At 33.2% G+C, this 20,750-nt stretch overlaps 2 protein-coding genes across 4 annotated transcripts; one reads left to right on the forward strand and one right to left on the reverse strand.

Moving 5' to 3' along the window:
- The first annotated feature begins 1,464 nt into the window (after positions 1–1,464).
- LOC128985114 (lipase member I-like) lies at positions 1,465–7,479 on the forward strand. Its single transcript, XM_054404496.1, has 7 exons — positions 1,465–1,537; positions 2,235–2,325; positions 2,740–2,888; positions 3,330–3,572; positions 4,380–4,571; positions 5,595–5,748; positions 7,308–7,479. Exons 1-7 carry the CDS (start codon positions 1,465–1,467, stop codon positions 7,477–7,479), a joined length of 1,074 nt encoding a protein of 357 aa, XP_054260471.1.
- On the reverse strand, positions 6,176–17,358 carry LOC128986549 (uncharacterized). 3 transcript variants are annotated; one of them, XM_054406976.1, is made up of 7 exons: positions 17,298–17,358; positions 14,914–15,052; positions 14,280–14,383; positions 13,342–13,585; positions 10,059–10,162; positions 9,428–9,522; positions 6,176–8,869 (listed from the first exon to the last, which is right to left on the reverse strand). In XM_054406976.1, exons 2-7 carry the CDS (start codon positions 15,022–15,024, stop codon positions 8,793–8,795), a joined length of 735 nt encoding a protein of 244 aa, XP_054262951.1. In that variant the 5' UTR covers positions 15,025–15,052; positions 17,298–17,358; the 3' UTR covers positions 6,176–8,792. The 3 variants fall into 3 exon arrangements, with proteins under 3 accessions (XP_054262951.1, XP_054262948.1, XP_054262949.1); XM_054406973.1 differs by lacking the exon at positions 17,298–17,358 and adding an exon at positions 16,616–16,841; XM_054406974.1 differs by lacking the exon at positions 17,298–17,358 and adding an exon at positions 16,616–16,841 and having other exon boundaries at positions 14,914–15,063.
- Between the last annotated feature and the right edge of the window lie 3,392 nt (positions 17,359–20,750).

A 20,750-nucleotide genomic window follows, 5' to 3' on the forward strand; every position in this document is an offset into this window, starting at 1 on the left:
ACAACACTAAACATTTATTACAATTAATTATTAAAAAATCAAATATAATGGATAAGATATAGTCTAACAAAATAACAGTACAACACCCCTGACTCAGACAGATGTGCTCATTTAAAAAAAAAATCGTCCACTTTATAAGGACATGTTGTATCTAGATGAATTTCCAGTTTTTTAAAAAATGTGTTAGTTTTTTTTTTCTTTTTTTATCTCTGGTGGAAGGTGATTAAACAGTTGAATTGCCATGTAATATGGACCCTTCTCCAAAAGAGACAATCTATGTTTAGGGTACCGCAGTGTCTGTGTTTCTTGTACCCTGAGTCCTCAGACTGTTATTTGAAAAATACTGTTGATGTTTTTTAAAGAATTTCAGAACTTCAAAAATATAAAGAGCTGGTACAGTTAATAGTTTAGAATTTTTGAAATATTGTTTCAATTATGATTATTGTTGGTTATGATTATGTTCAATTGGATTATTGTTGTTCCAATTATGAGACTAAATAAGTGTTTGATAAAGTTATGAAGATCGGTCATGAATAGACCCCAGTGTAGGAAATGCATATTAACTGGTGCTTGATTGGTAAAATTTAGTAGCTTAGATCTAAACTGAAAACAAAATTAATAACTCCAACTAAATTGATAATTATATTTAAAATTAGTTCTTCCCCAATATGAAGAATAATCCATATGAAACAGGAAATAAAGAAAATTTAGCTGTGGATGTCTATCTTATCTAATGTTCCTCTTATCCCTCAAGTTATATATGGTTATATATAGTTTTAAAGGGAAAATAAATACTACACAAGAAAATACTAAATGGTAACAATGAAATATTGTGTTTGCTGTGTATACTCCATTGAATCGTTCTTGGTTCTATTTTTACGACGGAGAAAATATTTGCTTTCACGTACTGGACGCCCCCATCAACAGATTAACCCTGTAGCCAGACTTTACAAAAAGGGCCACTATGAAATTAAGTGAGGGACATTTTACTTTCATAATGCCCTTGGTTGGTGTTATCCCCTTGTAAAGGGCTTATACCATATTTTGATAGATTCAATATTTTTTTTATTTTTTTTACATTTTAAGAAGAAAAAGTATTTTTCAAAAATTTTTCAGGTAACTTATTGCAGCCAAAAACATAAAATACTAAGTTCTACTAATACCCAACTTTTTAAAGATTGTCAATGGTTTAGCAATGAAAAAATAACTTATTTGATATAAATTGTTTATACTTTTTAAAAGTTTAAAAAATAAAAAAGACCTCAATCCTCAATTACTCAGTTTTGAGTCTTTTATCTTTTTGAAATCTAATTGTATTTGTGTCACTGATTACTCAACTAATCACTTCAAAGCTGGTGTAACTACGAACAAACACTTAGACTACAAACTACAATGGGACTGTGTCTGTTGTCTGTTAAATCAGATCACAGATAAGCATGTTAATGACTCAAGATGTTTGTCAAAATGGCTGCTCTGTTATTTGCATTCTATTTGTTTGACATGACATACGTTAAGGTTAAAGTTTATCATAAGACAGGTAAGTCGTTAGATTACTATTCTTGATTAATGAAGGCAATGGTACGTATACTGAAATTGTCATTGCATGCAATTGGCTCTTCTTAATTATAATGTAATGAGGACAATGTATTTAATGATCAAAATTTATGAAAATTTGAAAATAAATTCTGGAAATTTGCAATTTTATTTGTTTATTCAAAGTTAACTTAAAAGAAGATTCCTGACACGGTGTGTATTTAAACTTATTCATATAAAATTTCTTTGAATTTTTATAACTAAGTATAATGAAAGAAGACTAGAGAAACTTAGAAAGCAGAACTTGGTATTATACTTGTTTAGCTTTACGACTTAATATCAATTCTAAATTTTGTTTGTCTCATTTCTTTATTGTTTCGTTTCTACTTGTTGGCTTGTTATGTGTAACTTGTTTAAGTGAAATGTAAGCCAAAGACTTACGTAACTTTCTGAATGTGATACTTATTCAAGTTCATTGTGCTCATGAACTAAAATGAATAAGGAGTGTTTTTATTTGATTACAATATCGGCTTTGATTAGTCTTCTGATGTCTTGTGACACCTGAAGAATGCAGTTATGTTACCTACTACTAAACAATGGTCACTTCACAAGATCAGGTAAATTAATAACCATTTCAATTTGATTACCACTACGTGGATCATCCTAATGTTATTATACTAAATTACTGACCTGCTTTTCAGGAAATGGGTTCAAAGGGAAATTTAAACGTTTACCACGAGCACTCCGTAATTTCAAGCCGGAGAGAGATGTGTGTTTTTATCTTTTCACTGAGTGAGTTTAATATTCTATTAGAAGGATGGTTAAGTAACCAAAAACAGATGAGATACAAAGATACAAATAAGATAAGATAGATGGTAAATTATAATGCTAAAACTATACTTGTAAGACTAAAATTACTACAAATATGAAACATTTTTATATTACTCTTAGTCTTTTAAAATTGCACTGGTGGTTTTATCAATTTATAAAATTGCCCCCCTGGCAAATAATGCAGACTAGAGAAATTTCTCGTTAGGTTCTATAAAAAAAGGAATTTTACAATTATATCCACAAATTTGCATCAACGACTGCTGCAACATGAAAAATCAACAATTCTTTTTTCCATTATATTTTTTTGACAATTAGTCTTTTTTAGTTAAATCCACAGTAACAACATTCAATAACATATGTGTAGATTTGTTACAGGCACAATACTCATCAAGGCCACAGGATATATCCAGAAAAGCCATCAAGTCTTTTTATTTCTCATTTTGACTTCAACAAAGATGTCAAAATACTTATTCACGGATGGAAAAATACTGGGAATTCAACATTTGGCCGTATTGTCAAGGATGGTAAAGAATCAAGTCAATGCGATTCACTTGTACATAACTTGTTCACCAAAAACATTTTTCCAACATTTTAAATTATGAATTGTTGGTAGAAATGCATACAAACTGTGTCTTGTAATTCAAGTTTTGTAATCTTTTAAAATATTAAGCAGGTATGTTTGATTGTTAAAACGACATTAAATTTGAGCAAGCAGAGTGAAACATTATATTTGCTTGGATTCTTGAAGTTATAGTTTGGGGGCAATGTACATTTTTCCATGATGCCCGGTAGTCAAAATAAACAGCACCCTAAGATATAACTTCAGGAACCGAACCAAGTATAAATAGATGATAAATAATAAAATAGCTTGTTATTTTTAAGTTTAACTTAACTAAATTTATCGATGTATTTAATGTTAGAATTTTAAAACTGCAAATTTAAGGTGTGTAATTTTGATTCAACAGCTTACATCAGCCAGATGGGTGTGAACGTGATCGTAGTTGATTGGCACAAGTTGTCGATACTTGCATATCACAGGTCGTGCAGACACATGGACATGGTCGCAGTTAGAGTCGCAATTCTGTACGACTTCTTGCGACAGTACGTCGCACGACGTGCCATCCACATCATCGGCCACAGTCTTGGAGCTCATGTAGCAGGCATCGCCGGGGAAGTTGTCCAGAGAGGAAAAATATACCGAATTACAGGTCAGTCAGTGACAGATTTGATTGTGAACCAAATTTAAATTTTGATGACTAAATATGATTTTCTTCTGGCCCATAACCAAAAACAATAAAAAGTTGAGCCCCAATTATCTGCAAGTAATTTTTTGTATGTTTACATAATAACGTCTAACTTTTTCAGGGAGGTTATCAAAGACTATTTTTGTTATCTACAACGTACAATTCCACGGATAATCAGGGCTCTGTTATAAATAGTCTCCGCTACTGTAATTTTTTACATCATCTATCTAAGAATATTTTTCCGCTACTGTAATTTTTTACATCATCTATCTAAGAATATTTTTAACATTTGTACTAATGTGTTTGTGTCTGTGCAAATACAAAATCGAACCAAACTAAGGAAACAGTATGTAATGGGAGGAGTCAAATTTTAAAGAATGTTTGTGGAAGTACAGTATTGTAAGACGTAAGACAATACAAACAAGCAAGTACAAATAAAAACTGTTTTCAACTACTGTACACCTGTATAAGACGGTAGGCAGTAAGATGGAACAACTAATACTAGCGCTCTGCGCTCCAAGCGAGCATATTGATAAACTTTTTTCGCCCACCCTAATTAAATGGATCTCTTCGGATGGTTGGATTTTTACCGAAATTTGGGTATTTTACAGAAAATAGGCCAAGTCATACTGAGCACTCTTGCGATCACAGAACTTGTGTGTGTTCAACGATTAAAAATGCATACTTCCATCACGATCATGAAGGACTATAATGATTTTTCGTGACTTCAGACTTTGATCATTTAAAGACTTTACTTTTGATCATTTCCAGGATTAGACCCTGCGGGACCAATGATCAGCAAGATCAGGACTCATGGTCGGCTAGACAAGGAAGACGCAGAGTTTGTTGATGTTATACACACAAGTGGGTTCATGTTGGGGTTCTACTCACCCCTGGGACACGCTGATTTCTACCCCAACAAGGGAACCCCCATACAACCTGGGTGTGGGGTGGACGTTGTGGGTAAGTATAAACCTACTTCTGGAGTTTGCATTAATCAAGAGGGAACAAAATATTAACCACTTTTATGGAAAGGGATTAAGTCCAAATAAGTTACTTATTAAAATTATAGTTGAGGGTGGATGGGCAACAAAAGGTTTTTCTCAAATAACTACTGAACTCTAATCCCTTTTCAAAATGATACTTTGACCACTGAACACTCATCTGACCTTGATCTGAATTCACACTAAAAATATGTGAGGTGACACAGTAGTGTCCTGCTATTTCAAACTGACTAATTAGCAGGAATTAGGAATAAGGGGATTTCTGTAATACAGAAATTATTGATCATTGGATAATTTTCACGGTTTTGTCCCAATCACGGGTGATATCTCTGGGACCACAGATGTTCTTGATTTCGTTATGACTGTGAAAGACATTTTAATTTTGCTGTAACATCAGAAGATTTTTACAATTTTGCTGGAACCGCACTGAGCTTTTGTTACCATCAAAGCAAGCTTCTCCGAAGATGCACAATAAAAAATGTTGCCGTAATCGTGGAAGATGATGATATCTCTGGGACTGCAGAAGATGTTCATGATATTGTCGTGATCACAGACGATGTTCTCATTTCCATTGTGACTGTGGAAGATGTACTCAATTTCATGTTACATTCGTACAAACCTGTTGAAAAGTATTTCTGAACTTAAATTTGGAATAGGCGGATTTTTGAAGTATCAGGGTTGGGAACAGCATAAAACTCTGCTGTAGTTTTATTTAATTTTCTTATCCATTAAACTTTTACGGGGGTAATATTTGCGGTTGAGAAATTAACAACTATATCTTTTTAATTAATCTTTACTTAAAATTAATTTCCATTCTAGCTCCTGAGCTGTTGTATTCAATATAATAAATAGGTTACATACCTTATAAATCCGACAAACAGCTCATTTTGAAAAGAAGGTTGTTTTACAACAACCTTTATTAACCTTTATGTAACCTATTTATTATATTTAATCTTTACTGTTCTTAACCATATGTTGACAGGAAGATGCAGCCATAGAAGATCGTACCACCTTTTTCAAGAGTCAATATTTAACAGTTCAGAGTTTATGGCATTACAATGTCAGAACTGGAAACATTTTGTGAAAAACAAATGTTTCCCCACTTGGCATCGGATGGGAGAACATATCCAGTATGGGTAAGATCTAAGATCATTGCAAATTTCTCTACATAATTTAGTTCATCCATTGGATCAACTATATCTGGGTTATTAGAACAGTAAAAAATTAAACTTTTCCTTGTTTCAGAATTGAGGGAAAGTTTTTCTTAAGGACAGCTCGGAAATCTCCTTTTGATGTTGGCTACACTACTGATCTCAAGTCAAGGGTTCATAATTTAACCACCATTTCAAATAAAACTGTTTAATAACCAGTGTTTTTAGTGTTCTCCTATTGTAAAAATGAATGACAAATCAAACCACTGAATATTTATAATATCTGTTCTGCCATGGAGATAAGCACCAAAATGTTTTGAAACTGGACGTCGCGTATGCTCAGTCAAATTCAAAAGGCTGTTCCAGTACTATAATAGCCTAATAACAGAACAGTGGAAAATAAAGACAAAAATAGTGTAGAATTTTTTATTTGCAACCTAATATACAAGTTGATCACTGATCAGTCTTGAAATAACTTTTTGGATTACTGCAAGTTTGGGCTTCAGTTAGTTTAGTTATTTTTATCCAAAGGCTAATTTTTAACCATTTGAGTGCCTCGAGCGGATGAAACAATTTTATTTGAGGTTTGCCAGGTCTACATGTGGTGTTGCTTCTAGGAATGCCGGCCATTTCTACACATAAATGCAGGTGTTTAGGAAAATCGTCATAAAATACTTATTTATTAACATTTTTGGCCTAAATTTGTTTTGTTTTGTAGATTATTAGATCGTGCATTGTAAATTACTAATTTTAGTTGGGGTTTCATGAGTAAAAATAAAATATTTTCATGGGCAGGACAGAAATATGGTGCAGTTTATCCTCATTTTCAACGTTTGAGTTAAAATAACATAATTTAAAATTATTTATTGACCTTCAATTTTACAATCATTTTAAAGAGCATTAAAAACTAAAGAGAAATCATGTATAGTATAACAAATGTATTTATTACATATGTCCAAAAAAATATGTATCATTTACTACAAAGAAGTCTCGAAAAATTCTAGGCCCTACCCAGCAAACAACCTAAATCGTGCTCTAAGACTTATGTTGTTAAGGACAAAACTATATCATTTTACATTTGACTGTATTTTATTTTTATGTTGTTATTATTATGTTTATAATTCAAATTACTATTAGAATACTATTAGAAGCCATTCACAAAATATGCAAATGGTCAAAACAAAATCATGCACCTATAGGCCTTAGTTAAAAAGTCCAGTTACCGGTACACTTTATGTGATTAGCCACAAATTTATCACCAAAACACACAAATAACTTGAGGTATTATATATTTTTATAGGTATAAAATATATTTTTCAACAAATCATGACCATAACCTGAAATTCTATAACTACAACTCGTAAACAAACATTTACTAAAACGTAAACAGTCAAAACAACAACAGACGAACCAGCTGTGTAAAGCCGTCTACTATTGCGTAATGGTTTTTGATTGGTTGACCACATTTCTCAGTTCCATTGTTCAGTAAAAGAGCAAAATAGTTGTTGCCAACCTCCTTCTGTCACATTTAGTGTGATTTGCAGCCAGCTTTATTGTGATAGTCGATTATCTGAGTGTCTCGCACCGAAACTCTGGCAATTCTCGTGTAATCTCGACCGTCTCGCTACGAGACGCTTGGCACTCAAGCTACGACAATGGTGCGTCTCGGAGCGAGACGCGGCGGCACTCAAAGGGATAAATCAGATTTCACAATAAAATCTTTGTTAGATCAAACATAAAACTTATATTAATGTAAATAAAATCTGTTACAAAAATTTTCAAGGACAGCAAATAACACAACAATAACAAAGTTCCATAAATTACCCAGGTATTATCACTATTAACAGTTTAGAATATTTCTTAAAAACAACCAGTTTTGACTCCTAATTTTAATCAAGTAAATTGTATTTTTTAAAGTTTCAGAGTTAGATATCTTGACAGATATCCAATACAGTAGAACCTAGTATCAAATAGCAGGACTCGCTTTGGAAATGAATTAAACTTATTATTGAGGTAGACATCTTATTGAGGTATTTTTACCCAGAATTCATACAAATGCATGAAAATAAATATAAATAAGGTGATATTATACACATAACTCTATCACTAACATGGTCAATGTTCTGGAGACTTCATTAACAAAGTTATTTAAATTAAAATAAAATAAATATTTTAAAAGTTATTTAAATAATTTAAAGTTCTAGAGCATGGTTACTTTACAGTACATTGAAACTAAACATTACAACCCAGAAGTGTAAATAATGTATCTAAAAGATAATGTAGGAACAGGAACATGAGTTTGAATGAATCTAACTTAACAACGCTAACTAAAATGTAATGTGTACATTATTTGAACAAGGAGAAAAGTCACAAGTAAAGGAAAAACAATTAATTAACTTTAATGACTAAAAAGTTTACTATTATTTAGGCCTGCATTTGGGATTTCCACTGAAACGTAAAGCAAAAAAAAGGAGAGGAAAATGTGAGAAACTAGGAATGCCACGAAAGAAACCTGGGGGAAGGAAAAACAGAAGGTGAGAAAAAAAGGAAAAAGAAGGGTAGGAGAAAGTAAAAAAGCAATAGAATGGGAAAGTAAAAAGTGAGGGAGGAATGCTAAACAGGAGGAAAGGGAAAAGGGAACGAAAATCTAAAAATCATTGGAGGGGGGAGGAAAACAGATGAAACGACCAAAAACATGGGAGGCATGCATCTACACTTTTCACTCAGAGTGATCATTAAAATTGTATTTTGATAAAATTTAGACACCTGGATGTTTTCTTTGTACTGGAATTTTATAGAATCTTACAAAAACATTTATTTCTAGCAAACGTTATTTTAAATTACCACTTTGTAGATTTCGTATCACAAAGAATTGTACAACAAAAGTTTCACAAATTCATGCGAAAGTATCAAAATATAAATAGTAAATATACATTTTCCATCTTCAGTTTTAAAAGATTCAGAACCTCAGTAAAAATCACAGTTTAAGTTGCTTATAAAACTAAGCAATGTTGTGGTAAAAATACCCTTTATTGTTTCTTGAAACTTCTCAAAATAGGGTGCATGTTGTCCAGAGCTTCTTGACTTTCTTCTCGGTTTTTCGCACCTAATCATGGTATTCATTTAATTTATTTATTTTTTTGTTGAGGTAACTAGTAACTTAACTACATAGGGTGCATTCAATTGACATTCAAACATTATTGAATTCTTGAGTCAGTTCTTCAGTTTACTTCACTTCCAAGATGATTTTAGAATTTTTGTACATTATACAGATAAAAATTGCAATAGGTTTTTTTAATGATTCACAACATTTAACCAATTTAATCAGATTACAATTTTAATTATTACAATAAAATTATATTGCTGATACAGTTTAAATTACTCTTAGGATATAACTTCTTACCTCAAGCAATTAAAAAGCTAAGTGTAAAATAGTTTGAATAGTAGTAGTTATGTAAGGAAAGGCTCCATGATAGTATTGTTATTTTTAGAATGATGAGAGGGTAGCTAGCTTACCTTAGAAAAGAAAGTATGGTAGGCCACAATACACATACATACAGAAAACAAAAAAATCAAACAATTTTTTGTCACCTGGGGGAGTTCTGTAAAATTATTAGACCTACATGTTAGTTCTATTTAGAACAGTATTTTAAAATAAACTAACCTGTTATGACAAGTTTTCCATTGACAAAGATGAGTAAAACAACTCGAGGTTTAACCATTCTGTAGATCAAAGCAGGAAACAGTTCCGGTTCGTAACTGAAACGAAAAATGTAATGTTTACACCGTTCATCTTAAATGTTTGTAAGTACCAAGATTGTAAACTTTGGATGATAAAGGACTAAAATAAATGTTTGTCAAAGTTGTTAACGATAAATAATCATATTAAATGCTTGCCAGCTCAAGGCCCCACTAGAAAAACAGGCCATGCTGCAGCGCGGGCAGCGCAACACTACGACACAGTGGTGGATAGTTGTACTAAACTCTTACCATTAAAATCTTACAAAGATTCAGCTTGTTTATTTACCTAAAACATATGGGAATGGTAATGGCAATGAATTTATCAATGGAATCTATCTACTAGTGTGACGTCATGGATCCTGCAGCATGGCCTGTTTTTCTAGTGGGGCCTTGGCCAGCTTTAGTACCTATAGAAAACAATTTCTATTTGCATGTATCAACGAACAACAACAGTTGAAATATGCATTATTTTGTTTGATTAGTAATAATTTATTCAATATATCTTTATAAATTGTTTTAGGTAATAAATAAAAGGTTAATCCAACTTCACTCACCTGCTGAACTGGCCATGCATCTGATTCAAATTTTCAAGCCTTATTGGGAATCGGAGATCACACATGGTGACCATATTGTGAATTTTGAAGTTAAGGAATCTCACCTGTAACATTAAACACGCATCATATGTTAAATGGTTTCTTAATATTAAAGTGAAGTACACTATTAGGTTGTCTTAGATTTTGAGGTTGGGGTTCTGGAAAATAAGTATTAACTAGTGTACCTGTTGCTCGAAATCGAGCAATTGTCAAGTACCGGTATTATACAGAAGTTATTTGAATTAAAACTACAGTAATAACGGTCATAATTTTCGATGAGTTTAAAAGATCCGACTAAATACTTATGTAACTAATTGAAATACTCACACTATTTAATAGCGCTTTGAAATAATAAACGCATCTTATAAAATTATTTTAGCATTTTTTGGACCCAGCCTTAGTTTTTAGTGTTTTCTACAAATGTTTCCCGACTTAAAGCTGTTGTACCAGTAAACATTTCTTGCATGTATTTATTTGATCTGACTTTAGGTAGGTTTACTTTACCACTATGACAACATGATGTGTATATTCTTCATGGTTTTTTTTTTACTTCCAAAAAGTTGCTTAGCATAACTGGCAAAAATGATTCATCTCCCCAAGTGATTGTGTACCTGAATTCCTTACTGTGACACCAGGCCTCTCCCCTACTCTTTTCATACATATAAGATTTCCTATTAATTGTCTCCTCCTCCTGTTTTCAATATTTATCCTTTGAACTCAAGAAATTGTCTGTTCTTCCAACAAAACTGATTTGACTGTTTAGATTTGTCTATAACCTCTTAAATATTACAAACATCAATATTTACAGTGCTCCAAAAAAGCTGGTGAGTTTATTTTTATACACAGCTGTTTTTGTTTTTAAATTTCTTTTCAATGTAATTCTTATGGGGAAAATGCGACATTTGAGAGCGTCTCGTGCCCTTAAGGGTAAGAGTCTAAAACCTTTATGCAAAACTACGAATTGAGACGAATTATTTGACACCTCAAACGTTAAAATCGGTCTAAAAATAACGGAGGAGTTTTGTTCACAAAAAACAGCCCTCACATATTAATATAAGAGACTAGCTGAGTACCCGTCCTTCGTACGGGGTTGGTATACAATGCTTATTGTAGTTAAATGCTCGTGCTTTGCATTTGCAATGAGAGAGGACACGTTTTGAGAAAATTTGGTTTACTATAATCTACGGTATACTATAGTATATAGAACATCTACCATAGCCATAATGTTCTACCACTTCACCTAAACAATAGAAAGAAGTAAAGTTCTCTTTCTCACACTCAGATTTTTGTTGCTGCTTGGTTCAAATTAGCTGTTAGTTTTCATAAATGTATAAAGAACTAATGGTGCTGCACCCTGTTGGTAAACCGTATAACCTTTTAATGCTATTGAATATCATAGAAACAAATTGTGTAGTTGAAACAGCTGGCAAAATTATTTAATTCCTTTTAAATATGAATACTCATAAATAAGGTTAACATGGGAAACTCTAGATCATATATGTATAAAAATGAAATATCAAGTAGAATTAACTTATAACTTTGTAAATTTAGAATTTAGTAATGTAACATTTTGAATTGGACCGTTATCATTATTTACCAAATTGTCCATTTTATTTATAAATAATGATTCCCATGCATTTAGTTCATTGGATTTTGTTATATTTTTTAGTAATTTAGTATTATTGATTGATATTGTGTGGTCCGTTTCTAAGCAATGTTTTGCTATTGCTGATTTTTCAGGTCTGTTGTGTGTTATGTGAGAAGTGTGTTCTTTGAATCTAGTTTTAATATTTCTTTTTGTTTGTCCAACATACTTCATCTCACAACTGTCACACTGAATTTGATAAATGCCAGATTTTGATGTATTTTCTAATTTACTTTTTGGATTTCCAAGAATGTTTTTAATTTTGTTTTTCGCTTTAAATGAAACCATTAATTCAGCATTTTTCTGAAACGTTTTCTTGACGTCTTTATATTGCTTAGTATAGGTAGCGCTTACCCATTTCTTCTTTACTTTGTTTGGTTCCAGTTTAGTTCTTTTCTTTTTCTCATTTCTTTTTAAAGCTTTTGTCAACATATTGTCTACAATTTTGGTTTCGTATCCATTATACTTAGCCACGTCTTTTATGTAGTTAAGTTCTTTATTATAATTTTCTTGGGACAGTGGAGTATTTAAGAGGCGATATATCATTGAATTAAACGCTGATCTTTTTTGTTCTGGAGGGTGATGAGAAAATAATATCAAACTCAAGCAAATAAGCAAACTGTAAATATCAAACTCGAGCTTTTCATTTTTCCGTAGGATTAGTACATCCAGAAATGAGATCTTCTTATCATTTTCAACCTCATATGTGAACTTTATTGATGGATATATGGAGTTTAATTTGTTGACAAAGTCATTAAGGTTTTCTTTCCGATCAAAAACTGCAAATATGTCGTCTACGTACCTTAACCATGTTCTTGGAAAATACGTCATTTCTTCTTTTGCTTTTGTTTCTAAATGGCTCATAAATATGTTTGCTATAAATATACGTCTATATGTGAATCGGGAATGTAAGCTATCAATATCATCATACCAAATTTCAACACAATCCGACCAGTAGTTAATGCGTGATTAAACTTCAAACAAACAAACAAATAAACAAACAAACACACAAACTTTCACATTTATAATATTAGTATGAAGTATGAAAAATCCTTTTTTTTCTGAAAGATTGTTTTTGAGAAAGATTGTGAATAAAAATTTCCTCGCTTAGTGACTTTTTGAAGTTAGGCCTAACTGAAATATTTGTTGACCATCAGACTCGGTTTTTAATGCAGATTACGATATAAGTTTCATACAAACTTTTGAATTGTGTAAATTTAGGGAAGCGTGTCAATGAGCAGTGTGTATATGGGCTGCACACTGGTCCGACCCGTGGAGTCCGTGCGGGTTCATCACAGCCACAAGGCAGTGGAATCTTTTTGCTCGTCGGCGTGAGCCAGCCCCTGTATAGGACACACCCCAACAAAGGAACGTTGCCAAAGAAGCCCTGGAATGGAAGCCTGCTGGTAAAAGAACAGTTGAAAGACCTAGAAATACCTGGAGGACACTGATGGAAGACAAGACAAGGGAAAGTATCAAGAGAGAGGTGACCAACATAGTGGGGTAGAGAGGGACAGTGCAGGTCCTCTATGATCCAGGAGGAGTATATTAGAGTTATAAACTCTAAAGCACTTTGAACTGGCTCTTTGCAAGTCTCACCTTAAACCCAAGTTTCTGGATGATCCTAGCGAACTTCCTGGTAGCAAGGTGAGCGAGATCCTCGTGTTTGGTGCCTGTCACCACGATCTTGCCGGAGCTAAAGATGAGTGCCGTGGCCCGTGGGTCTCTCAATCGCATCACCACGCCACAGAACCTCTGAGGGTTATACTCTGAGTTGCGTGTGCGGAAGTTAATCTTTTGTAGATCCAACTTGCAGTCCAGATTCACTGTGCAGACCAGATTTCTGGAAGTTTTTAGAAGGACAACAGTTCAAATGTGAAAAAATAATTATATTTTATACAGTGTCACATTTACTGGTGTATGGTAGAGGATTATGCGGCTTACACTTAGGCCCTACATAAACTGTCTATCTGCGATTTCTGGGATAATAATGATTCATCCACTAAGTAGGTACCATGGTAAATTATACAACTAGCCTATTTTAATAGTCATTTTGATTACTATTTCTAGATACAAAAATTATTGATGCCATTCTATATGTATAAAAGTTATAAATAATGAAAAAAATATTTCTTGTTCCAGTTCTAATAAGTTAGGCTAAAATAAGTCAATTTAAAAATATGATATTTAGATTTTATGATTTTTGAGCTCTCTGCGAAAAATATTAAGATATAAGATATTTCACCCTCCTAAGTGTACCTTTCACAGTAGGATAGCTATTAAGAAACTCACACACCAACTCATACACCATGAGTCTAATAAACTCATTTATGATTATAATCCCTCCGACCTATAGGAGCTTAACGTAGCCTATTCAATTTTCACTTATTATCAAATGTTTACTTCATCTTGTGGATTAGTAGGCCTAAATGTTGTAATTACAATTGGGGTTACAGTTATATAACAATTAACCTAACTAGAGTATACCTAAGTTTAGTATACAGCTCAGAGCTCTTGATATGAAACATAAAACTTACTGAACAGTAAGGGTTGGCCCGGTGTCGACGGCAGACGGAGGCAGAGATACAGGCATTGCAGATTGTGGTGCTGTGGATGAGCTGGCTTTCTGTGGCACATTTATCTAAAAAAACACAAGTTTGAGTTTGAATAAAACGTCTAAAGTCAATGTTGAATATTTATTAGCCTACATTTGTTCTTGTTCAACCCCTTGATATGTTTAAGGACATAGCCTAAGTAAAAATTATAATCTGCACTTACAGCTTAATTATTGGTAGATAAATACAGAGTGATTTATCTACCTAAATCAGTTATACAAAAGATGAATATTTCTAAATCATTTTCATGAACTGTTTACAATCTGACTGTGTTTTTAAAAACATTCATCTAAAGGATCAGACTGTTAAATTACAATCAACATTCAAACCGTTATGAAAAAAGTTGGTCAGCATCACTGACTTAAAAGTTAACTCTATAAATAAATGAAACAATAAAAGGGATTAATATTTTACTGTTCTTACTTTGGATCTCGTGCATAGGCTAATCCAATAGTCAATGCTATAAGACAATAATCACATTTTTAAAATCCAATGCAATGAAGATAACATTATGTTAGTCAATGTGAATATTTTATATAGTCAAATTCCTACTTACTGAGGATGGTGGTTGCATTAATTGTTCATCATCATCTCCTAAATCTGTATTTTGTGAGCCTCCAGCTGCCACCAACGAACCTCGTGCCGTTAGAACCATATCATCAGCCATGACAGAAACTGGAGATCCCCAACTAGATCTATGACAAAACTAGTGTCAAACTGACAATTAATACACTGAATTAAAGGAGTATCTTAAAGCCTTTATTAGATTTACCTTTAATTGTTCTTGCATGAATTCTTAATTAAGGTAAGATCTTTGAGTCACCTCCACCTTGTCTGGCATCATAAATACAATTTATGAATGGCTTGTCAGAAACCCCCTGTAAGATTTATGATTTTTTTTATTTACATTTAGGCCTAATGACATAACCACATGATTATCTCATTTCAGCCTTGAATGTACGGTATTTTTCAGCCTGTCTATGCTTATCTGTGTTTGTGCCATTATTTATTTGCATGTTGTGTAAGTTTAGGTGTCCTAAAATCCTGTAGCCTACTTGTTTACTTTTAGTTGATTGAACTTGACTTATGCTTCTACTACTTAGCGTGTATTTATATAGGTAATTTGACTGTTTCTCATGCATTTATATAATGTCTATGGATGAATAAATATAATTTCATCCTGGGGGTCCAGAGGTTATTACGCCCCTTTACACCTCTTGGTTAGGCGACTAAAGCTGCTTTGATCGTAGGTATAACTTACTCAATGAGAATCTTATGCTTTGCATACTACCATTATTATTATAAATTGAGATATGGGGACGCCACCTAGATGTGTTAAAATAAATTCTAAAGGTGGTGTAGAAAGGAGTGAGATGGTCTGTGTAGCTCTATTACTGACTTAAGTTAAGCTATTTCACTAGCCAGGATCATTTATTAAAAGTCCAATAATCAGGGAAAGCTTTTAAGTCCAGTTTGAACCATAAAAAAACTAGGCACGGTACTAGAACGGTTGACCATGAGGGCAAATCAATGGGTGACTGATTGGTCAAGATTTTAAGTAGGTGTTGTCTGCCGGTAACGATAAAGCGCCAGAAGTAGTCCTAGGGTGGATTAAGAATAATCATAACTGGAAACTTATTTTAGCTGTTAAGTTAATTTATGGCACAACTCATGGGTGATACACCAGTCAGCAGGAGAGTTAAGTTAGTGGGAGAAACTTATCTGTTAAAACTATAGGCTTGGTTGGAAGTTAAAGAGACCAGTACTTAGCCTATAATTTAGTTACGGTAGGTTGACCTAAGTTGCTCCAGTTTTTACAATGAAATTAGAGGGTTTAAGGGCTGCACTTTAATATCTTTCCACCAACACTCACTCGAATGAATATATCAATCGATATTCGATATATTATTTAATTTGATATTTATGATGTTTGGTTAGTTAGGTTAACCTAAGTTAACTAACCGAATGAAATAATCGATATATCGTAACTTATAGGTAATCTACACATCGATATTTATTATTCGAATAAGTGTAGGACGGATAGGCTTACTAAAGTGCCGCCGGTTTAAGAGTTAGTAATTTTATTATTTTACTTTTGACCTTGTTTACCTCATTGCACAAGCATAGGCTAGTTTTTTTTTTTTATTAACTTAGGTATATATTATTTTAAAACAAGATTTTAATACATACTAACTTAATTTAACAACAATAAACTAAATTATGGTTAATGCTCAAAATGCCAATAGGCTACACCTCACCTGAGTAATGAAGTGGAAAAAAAACAATAAATAAGTTGCTAATAGCCTACTCAGAGTTTCTGAACTAAACGGATTTAGAACAAACTATCGGTTAATTTTTCTTAATAATGTCTATGTTAAAAAAAACAAAGAACAGAACAACAGAAGTTGGAGAAGTTTGCTTGATCTTGTAAACTAGGCTTTATGCTAGGCTAGGGCAAGAGCACGAGCACGAGCACACGCAACAACACGCCAAACACACAGAGCAGCAGCAGACAGCCTATGCCAGGCATAAAGGTAAAAAAGAAGAACAAGACAAAGACAATAATGTAATGAGTAATGAATGACATCAAATGTGTTAAACAAAGGTCCTCTTAATTTTTTTAACCATGAAACTTTGAAAACTCACTTTTGTGCTCTTTTAGCGAATTTCCCTATAGGAAAGTAGCTATTTATAGATAAATGCAGATGTATTAAACTGGTAAGTATATTTTGATTTAGCCTTGGTTTATTCAATTTTAGATTGATTTTCCCATTTTCCAAAGTTTTTTTTTTTAAATATAAATCTAATTTAGAATGAAAATTGTCTAAAAAGAATCACTTATATCAAAATAATGTTACAAAATAATGTCTCCACTAAAACTAGACAATGAGTTTTTGTCCACGAAGCAAAGTAATTGTTAGTCTTACAATTAAAACCTACATCTTTGTGGACAACACTGTGTGTTTATCATACGCAGATAAGATCGCTGTCACTCCAAGTGATAAGAGAATTAGAAATATTTCCTGAAATAATACAATGTACCTACAAGGAAAAGTCAATACATAAAAAAATAGGTACTTAACTAGTCCAAGCCTGCAACCCACCATGCAGAGAAGAAGAAAAATTAAATAACTGACGCAATGGTCACATATTTTTTACTAAAATAACTTAGCTTACTTACTTAGACAATGGACAACTCTTTATTCCGTTAAACAATATACATCGCAATAGGAAAGGTCAGTATACAATTTCAACACATTTAAACTATAATACAGCCATCGTTTACGATGGCTTCATTAAACCACTTGCTGTGGTGGACAGAAAGGGTTGAAGTCTCCAGCGTGCCGAGTGTTGCACTGGTGGGTATCTTCATTTTTGGGGAGACCCTTCAAGCAGGCGAGTAAAACTTCCAAGATGTAGATGTTCACCACAGTGAGAACGTTCCCACTGTTTGAAAGGCCCTCGGCAGCTCTCCCTCCAGCCTAGGCCAGCCATGAATCTTTAACACTCTCTTTTGCAGGACCAGCACACGTTGGATGATGTGATGATGGATGTGGAGAGAGGCACTTCCCCAAAGCTGAATGCCATACCTGAGATGACTCTTTCAAAGAGTGAATGTTACTTCTGAGTGAATGGGCTTCTGTCGTACTGGTACTAATACAGTTGATGCGTCTTAGAGCGAAGGTTTCGCTGCTCAATCTCATGCATAGTTCGTCTATGTGATCTACCCATGAGAGCCTGCTGTCAATAACCAAGACAGATGCTTTGACGATTCAGTGACCTGAAGATCTGGACAGCCAGAAATCTCATGTCTCTTCGTTCCCATGTTTACCTGCTTGGTTTTCCCCGCATTGAATACCAGTTCGTTCGTTGCAGTAATCAATGGCTAGGTTTAAGGCAATGTAAGAAGTAACTTCTAGATCTTCAACTCATCTGCTTGAAGTTACTAAGACTGTATTATCACCATACATTAATGCTTTGCTGTACGGCTCGATGTGTGATGGAAGATCATAAGTGAATAGGATACAAATCACCGGCCCCACGAGACCCTTGGGGTATGGGTACGTCTCTTGAAACAGGAAGTAGTTCTGGTATGTATGTAGAGACTTCCCCATTCACTTTCTTTCTTAGTTGAACAAGTTGGTTGCGTCCCACAAGGTAACTCTGAGTTTATGACAAGCGTCTACAGCCTGACTGATCACTTATTGCAAACGAAAAAACTGGCCCATGAAGAAGAAGAACCATCTTGTTGATGTCTGCGGTCTGTCGTCTGTTCTTAAGCAGCATATTAAACAAAGTCAAAGTCAAACAGACTCCTAGATATAACATAACCTCAACCCTCAAAACCAACTAATATTTTGTTGTATATTATTTCACCTTCAATCCTACTAAGTTATATAAATATAAGCTATTTTTAATGTTGACGTTATTATTTATCGTATTGTTCCTTAAATTATTGCTACACCATTTGTTACTTTGATTTCCAAATTAGTAAGCTAGGTTCTAATTCTAAACAAACTAGACACATTTATACTTTCTTGGATATGAGGGTTAGAGGATTAACCTAGTTTAAACCTACCAGGATAGTATAATTTTATGTTAACAAACCAAATTTAATTCTGATTAGATGAAACCAATGGCAAATCTATAACACTAGTCCTAATGTGTTGAATTGAATTGTCCTCTATGCTAGGCTTGGCTAGGAAATAGGAACTGCATGGGTTGTAATAATTAAGTAATCACTGTTTTTAAGTAAATTTAATTTGGCGTAAATGTTCCGTCATCAAAGTAACAAAAATGTCCCATTAAAGTGGTATCTACAAAAATCAATACAACACAAATTCTCAACTTAAAATTACAAATTTTTGAAGTTGATTGGAAAACGTTTCCTCTTGTATTCACTTCACTGGAATTGGGGTTTGTAATTATTATTGTTATTATTATTATTTTATTGTTTTTACTTCCATTTAAAGTATTTAAATTTAACCTTTTTAATTTTTGAAAGGAAATACAAGGTGGTGTGTTGCTAGCCTACTTTGTGGTTAGTGTCTTTGACTTCAGAGCAAGAATGACAGGTTCGATTTCTGACACATCCACAACATTTGATGGGTTTGGACCACTTTACCTTGAATGTTTTTGTGATTAGCTCTCCTACAAAATGCCTCTGGTACACTTCCATATCTGTTGGCACAAACAACCGAATGAAACTATCGATCGATATATCGTTTGGTTAGTTAGGTAAGGTACAGGTTACCTAACTAACCTAACTAACCAAACTATATATCGAATTAAACAATCGAATAATCTATATTACTCATTCGGTTGTTTGTGCCAACAGATATTGAAGTGTACCCAATGCCTCTGGTATACAGAGAACAGTGACAAAAAAGAAGATAAAAATTTAGAAATTCATTCCAACTGCAATTTTTTTGTATGGCGGCCACGGCCACTTTTACAGTGATTAGGTCATAACAAACAGTTCACAAGTAGGCCTACATCCTTCATTACATTTGAATCCAAGGATACAGGAAGAACTTTTCCAAAGACAAATTTCCTTCCACCAAATACGCTCTATTTTGGCAAAGGTCAGATTTTTAACAGGAGTGGGCAAATTGTATAACACTGGGTTTTCACCAGACCACAAAGTTTGTTTGGGTACTTTCCTGTTAAAGGGAACATTAATTATTATCAATGATTTCTTTTCGATTTATCGATATTCTTGTTTTACTTCACGATTCGTATTCCTTCTGTTTTAATATCTTCAAACGCAAAAATTACAAATTAAGAACTAACCTTGTTTAGGCAAAAATAATAGCCCATAGGCCTATATTGGAGTAGGAAATGAAACTATTCTAGAAACTAACCTAACATAACTAACCAAACTTGCTGTAGGCTAAGTTACCATTTCAAAATTCTGTTTTATAACAGAAAATGCATATGGGGAATAGGCTATCAAACGGGGCTAACAGAAAGTTGAAATGTTACAGCAAGTTTGGTTATTTAAGTAGGTTAGTTTAAAAGAGTTTTATTTCATTACAATATTTTTTTATAATCAATATATCGGATAGAAAATCGCGTATCTATTGGCACAAACAACCGAATGAAAATATCAGGCAATACCCTATATCCATTATTCGATATACTTATCGTGTGGTTAGTTAGGTAAGGTTAACCTAAACTAACTAAGCTAACCAAACGATATATCGAATGAAACAATCGAATAATCAATATTTTCATTCGGGGGTACACTTCCATATCTGTTGGCACAAACAACCGAATGAAGATATCAATCGATAGGCTATATCGATTATTCGATATATCGTTTTGTTAGTTATGTAAGGTTAACCTAACCTAACTAACCAAACGATATATCGAATTAAACAATCAAATAAT

This window comes from Macrosteles quadrilineatus, unplaced genomic scaffold, assembly GCF_028750875.1.
Source record: "Macrosteles quadrilineatus isolate MER2022 unplaced genomic scaffold, UCM_ALF_1.0 Scaffold_2__2_contigs__length_208266976, whole genome shotgun sequence".
Classification (NCBI taxonomy): Eukaryota; Metazoa; Arthropoda; class Insecta; order Hemiptera; family Cicadellidae; genus Macrosteles; species Macrosteles quadrilineatus.

Excerpts from the sequence above, each read along its gene's own strand:
- LOC128986549 (XM_054406976.1), bottom strand. The coding sequence starts at position 15,024 with ATGGCTGATGATATGGTTCTAACGGCACGAGGTTCGTTGGTGGCAGCT. Across the intron at positions 14,384-14,913 it reads TAATGCAACCACCATCCTCA|ATAAATGTGCCACAGAAAGC; the intron begins GTAAGTAGGAAT and ends GTGTTTTTTTAG. Across the intron at positions 13,586-14,279 it reads GGGCCAACCCTTACTGTTCA|AAATCTGGTCTGCACAGTGA; the intron begins GTAAGTTTTATG and ends AAAAACTTCCAG.
- LOC128985114 (XM_054404496.1), top strand. The coding sequence starts at position 1,465 with ATGGCTGCTCTGTTATTTGCATTCTATTTGTTTGACATGACATACGTT. Across the intron at positions 1,538-2,234 it reads TAAAGTTTATCATAAGACAG|GAAATGGGTTCAAAGGGAAA; the intron begins GTAAGTCGTTAG and ends CCTGCTTTTCAG. Across the intron at positions 2,889-3,329 it reads TGGCCGTATTGTCAAGGATG|CTTACATCAGCCAGATGGGT; the intron begins GTAAAGAATCAA and ends TTGATTCAACAG.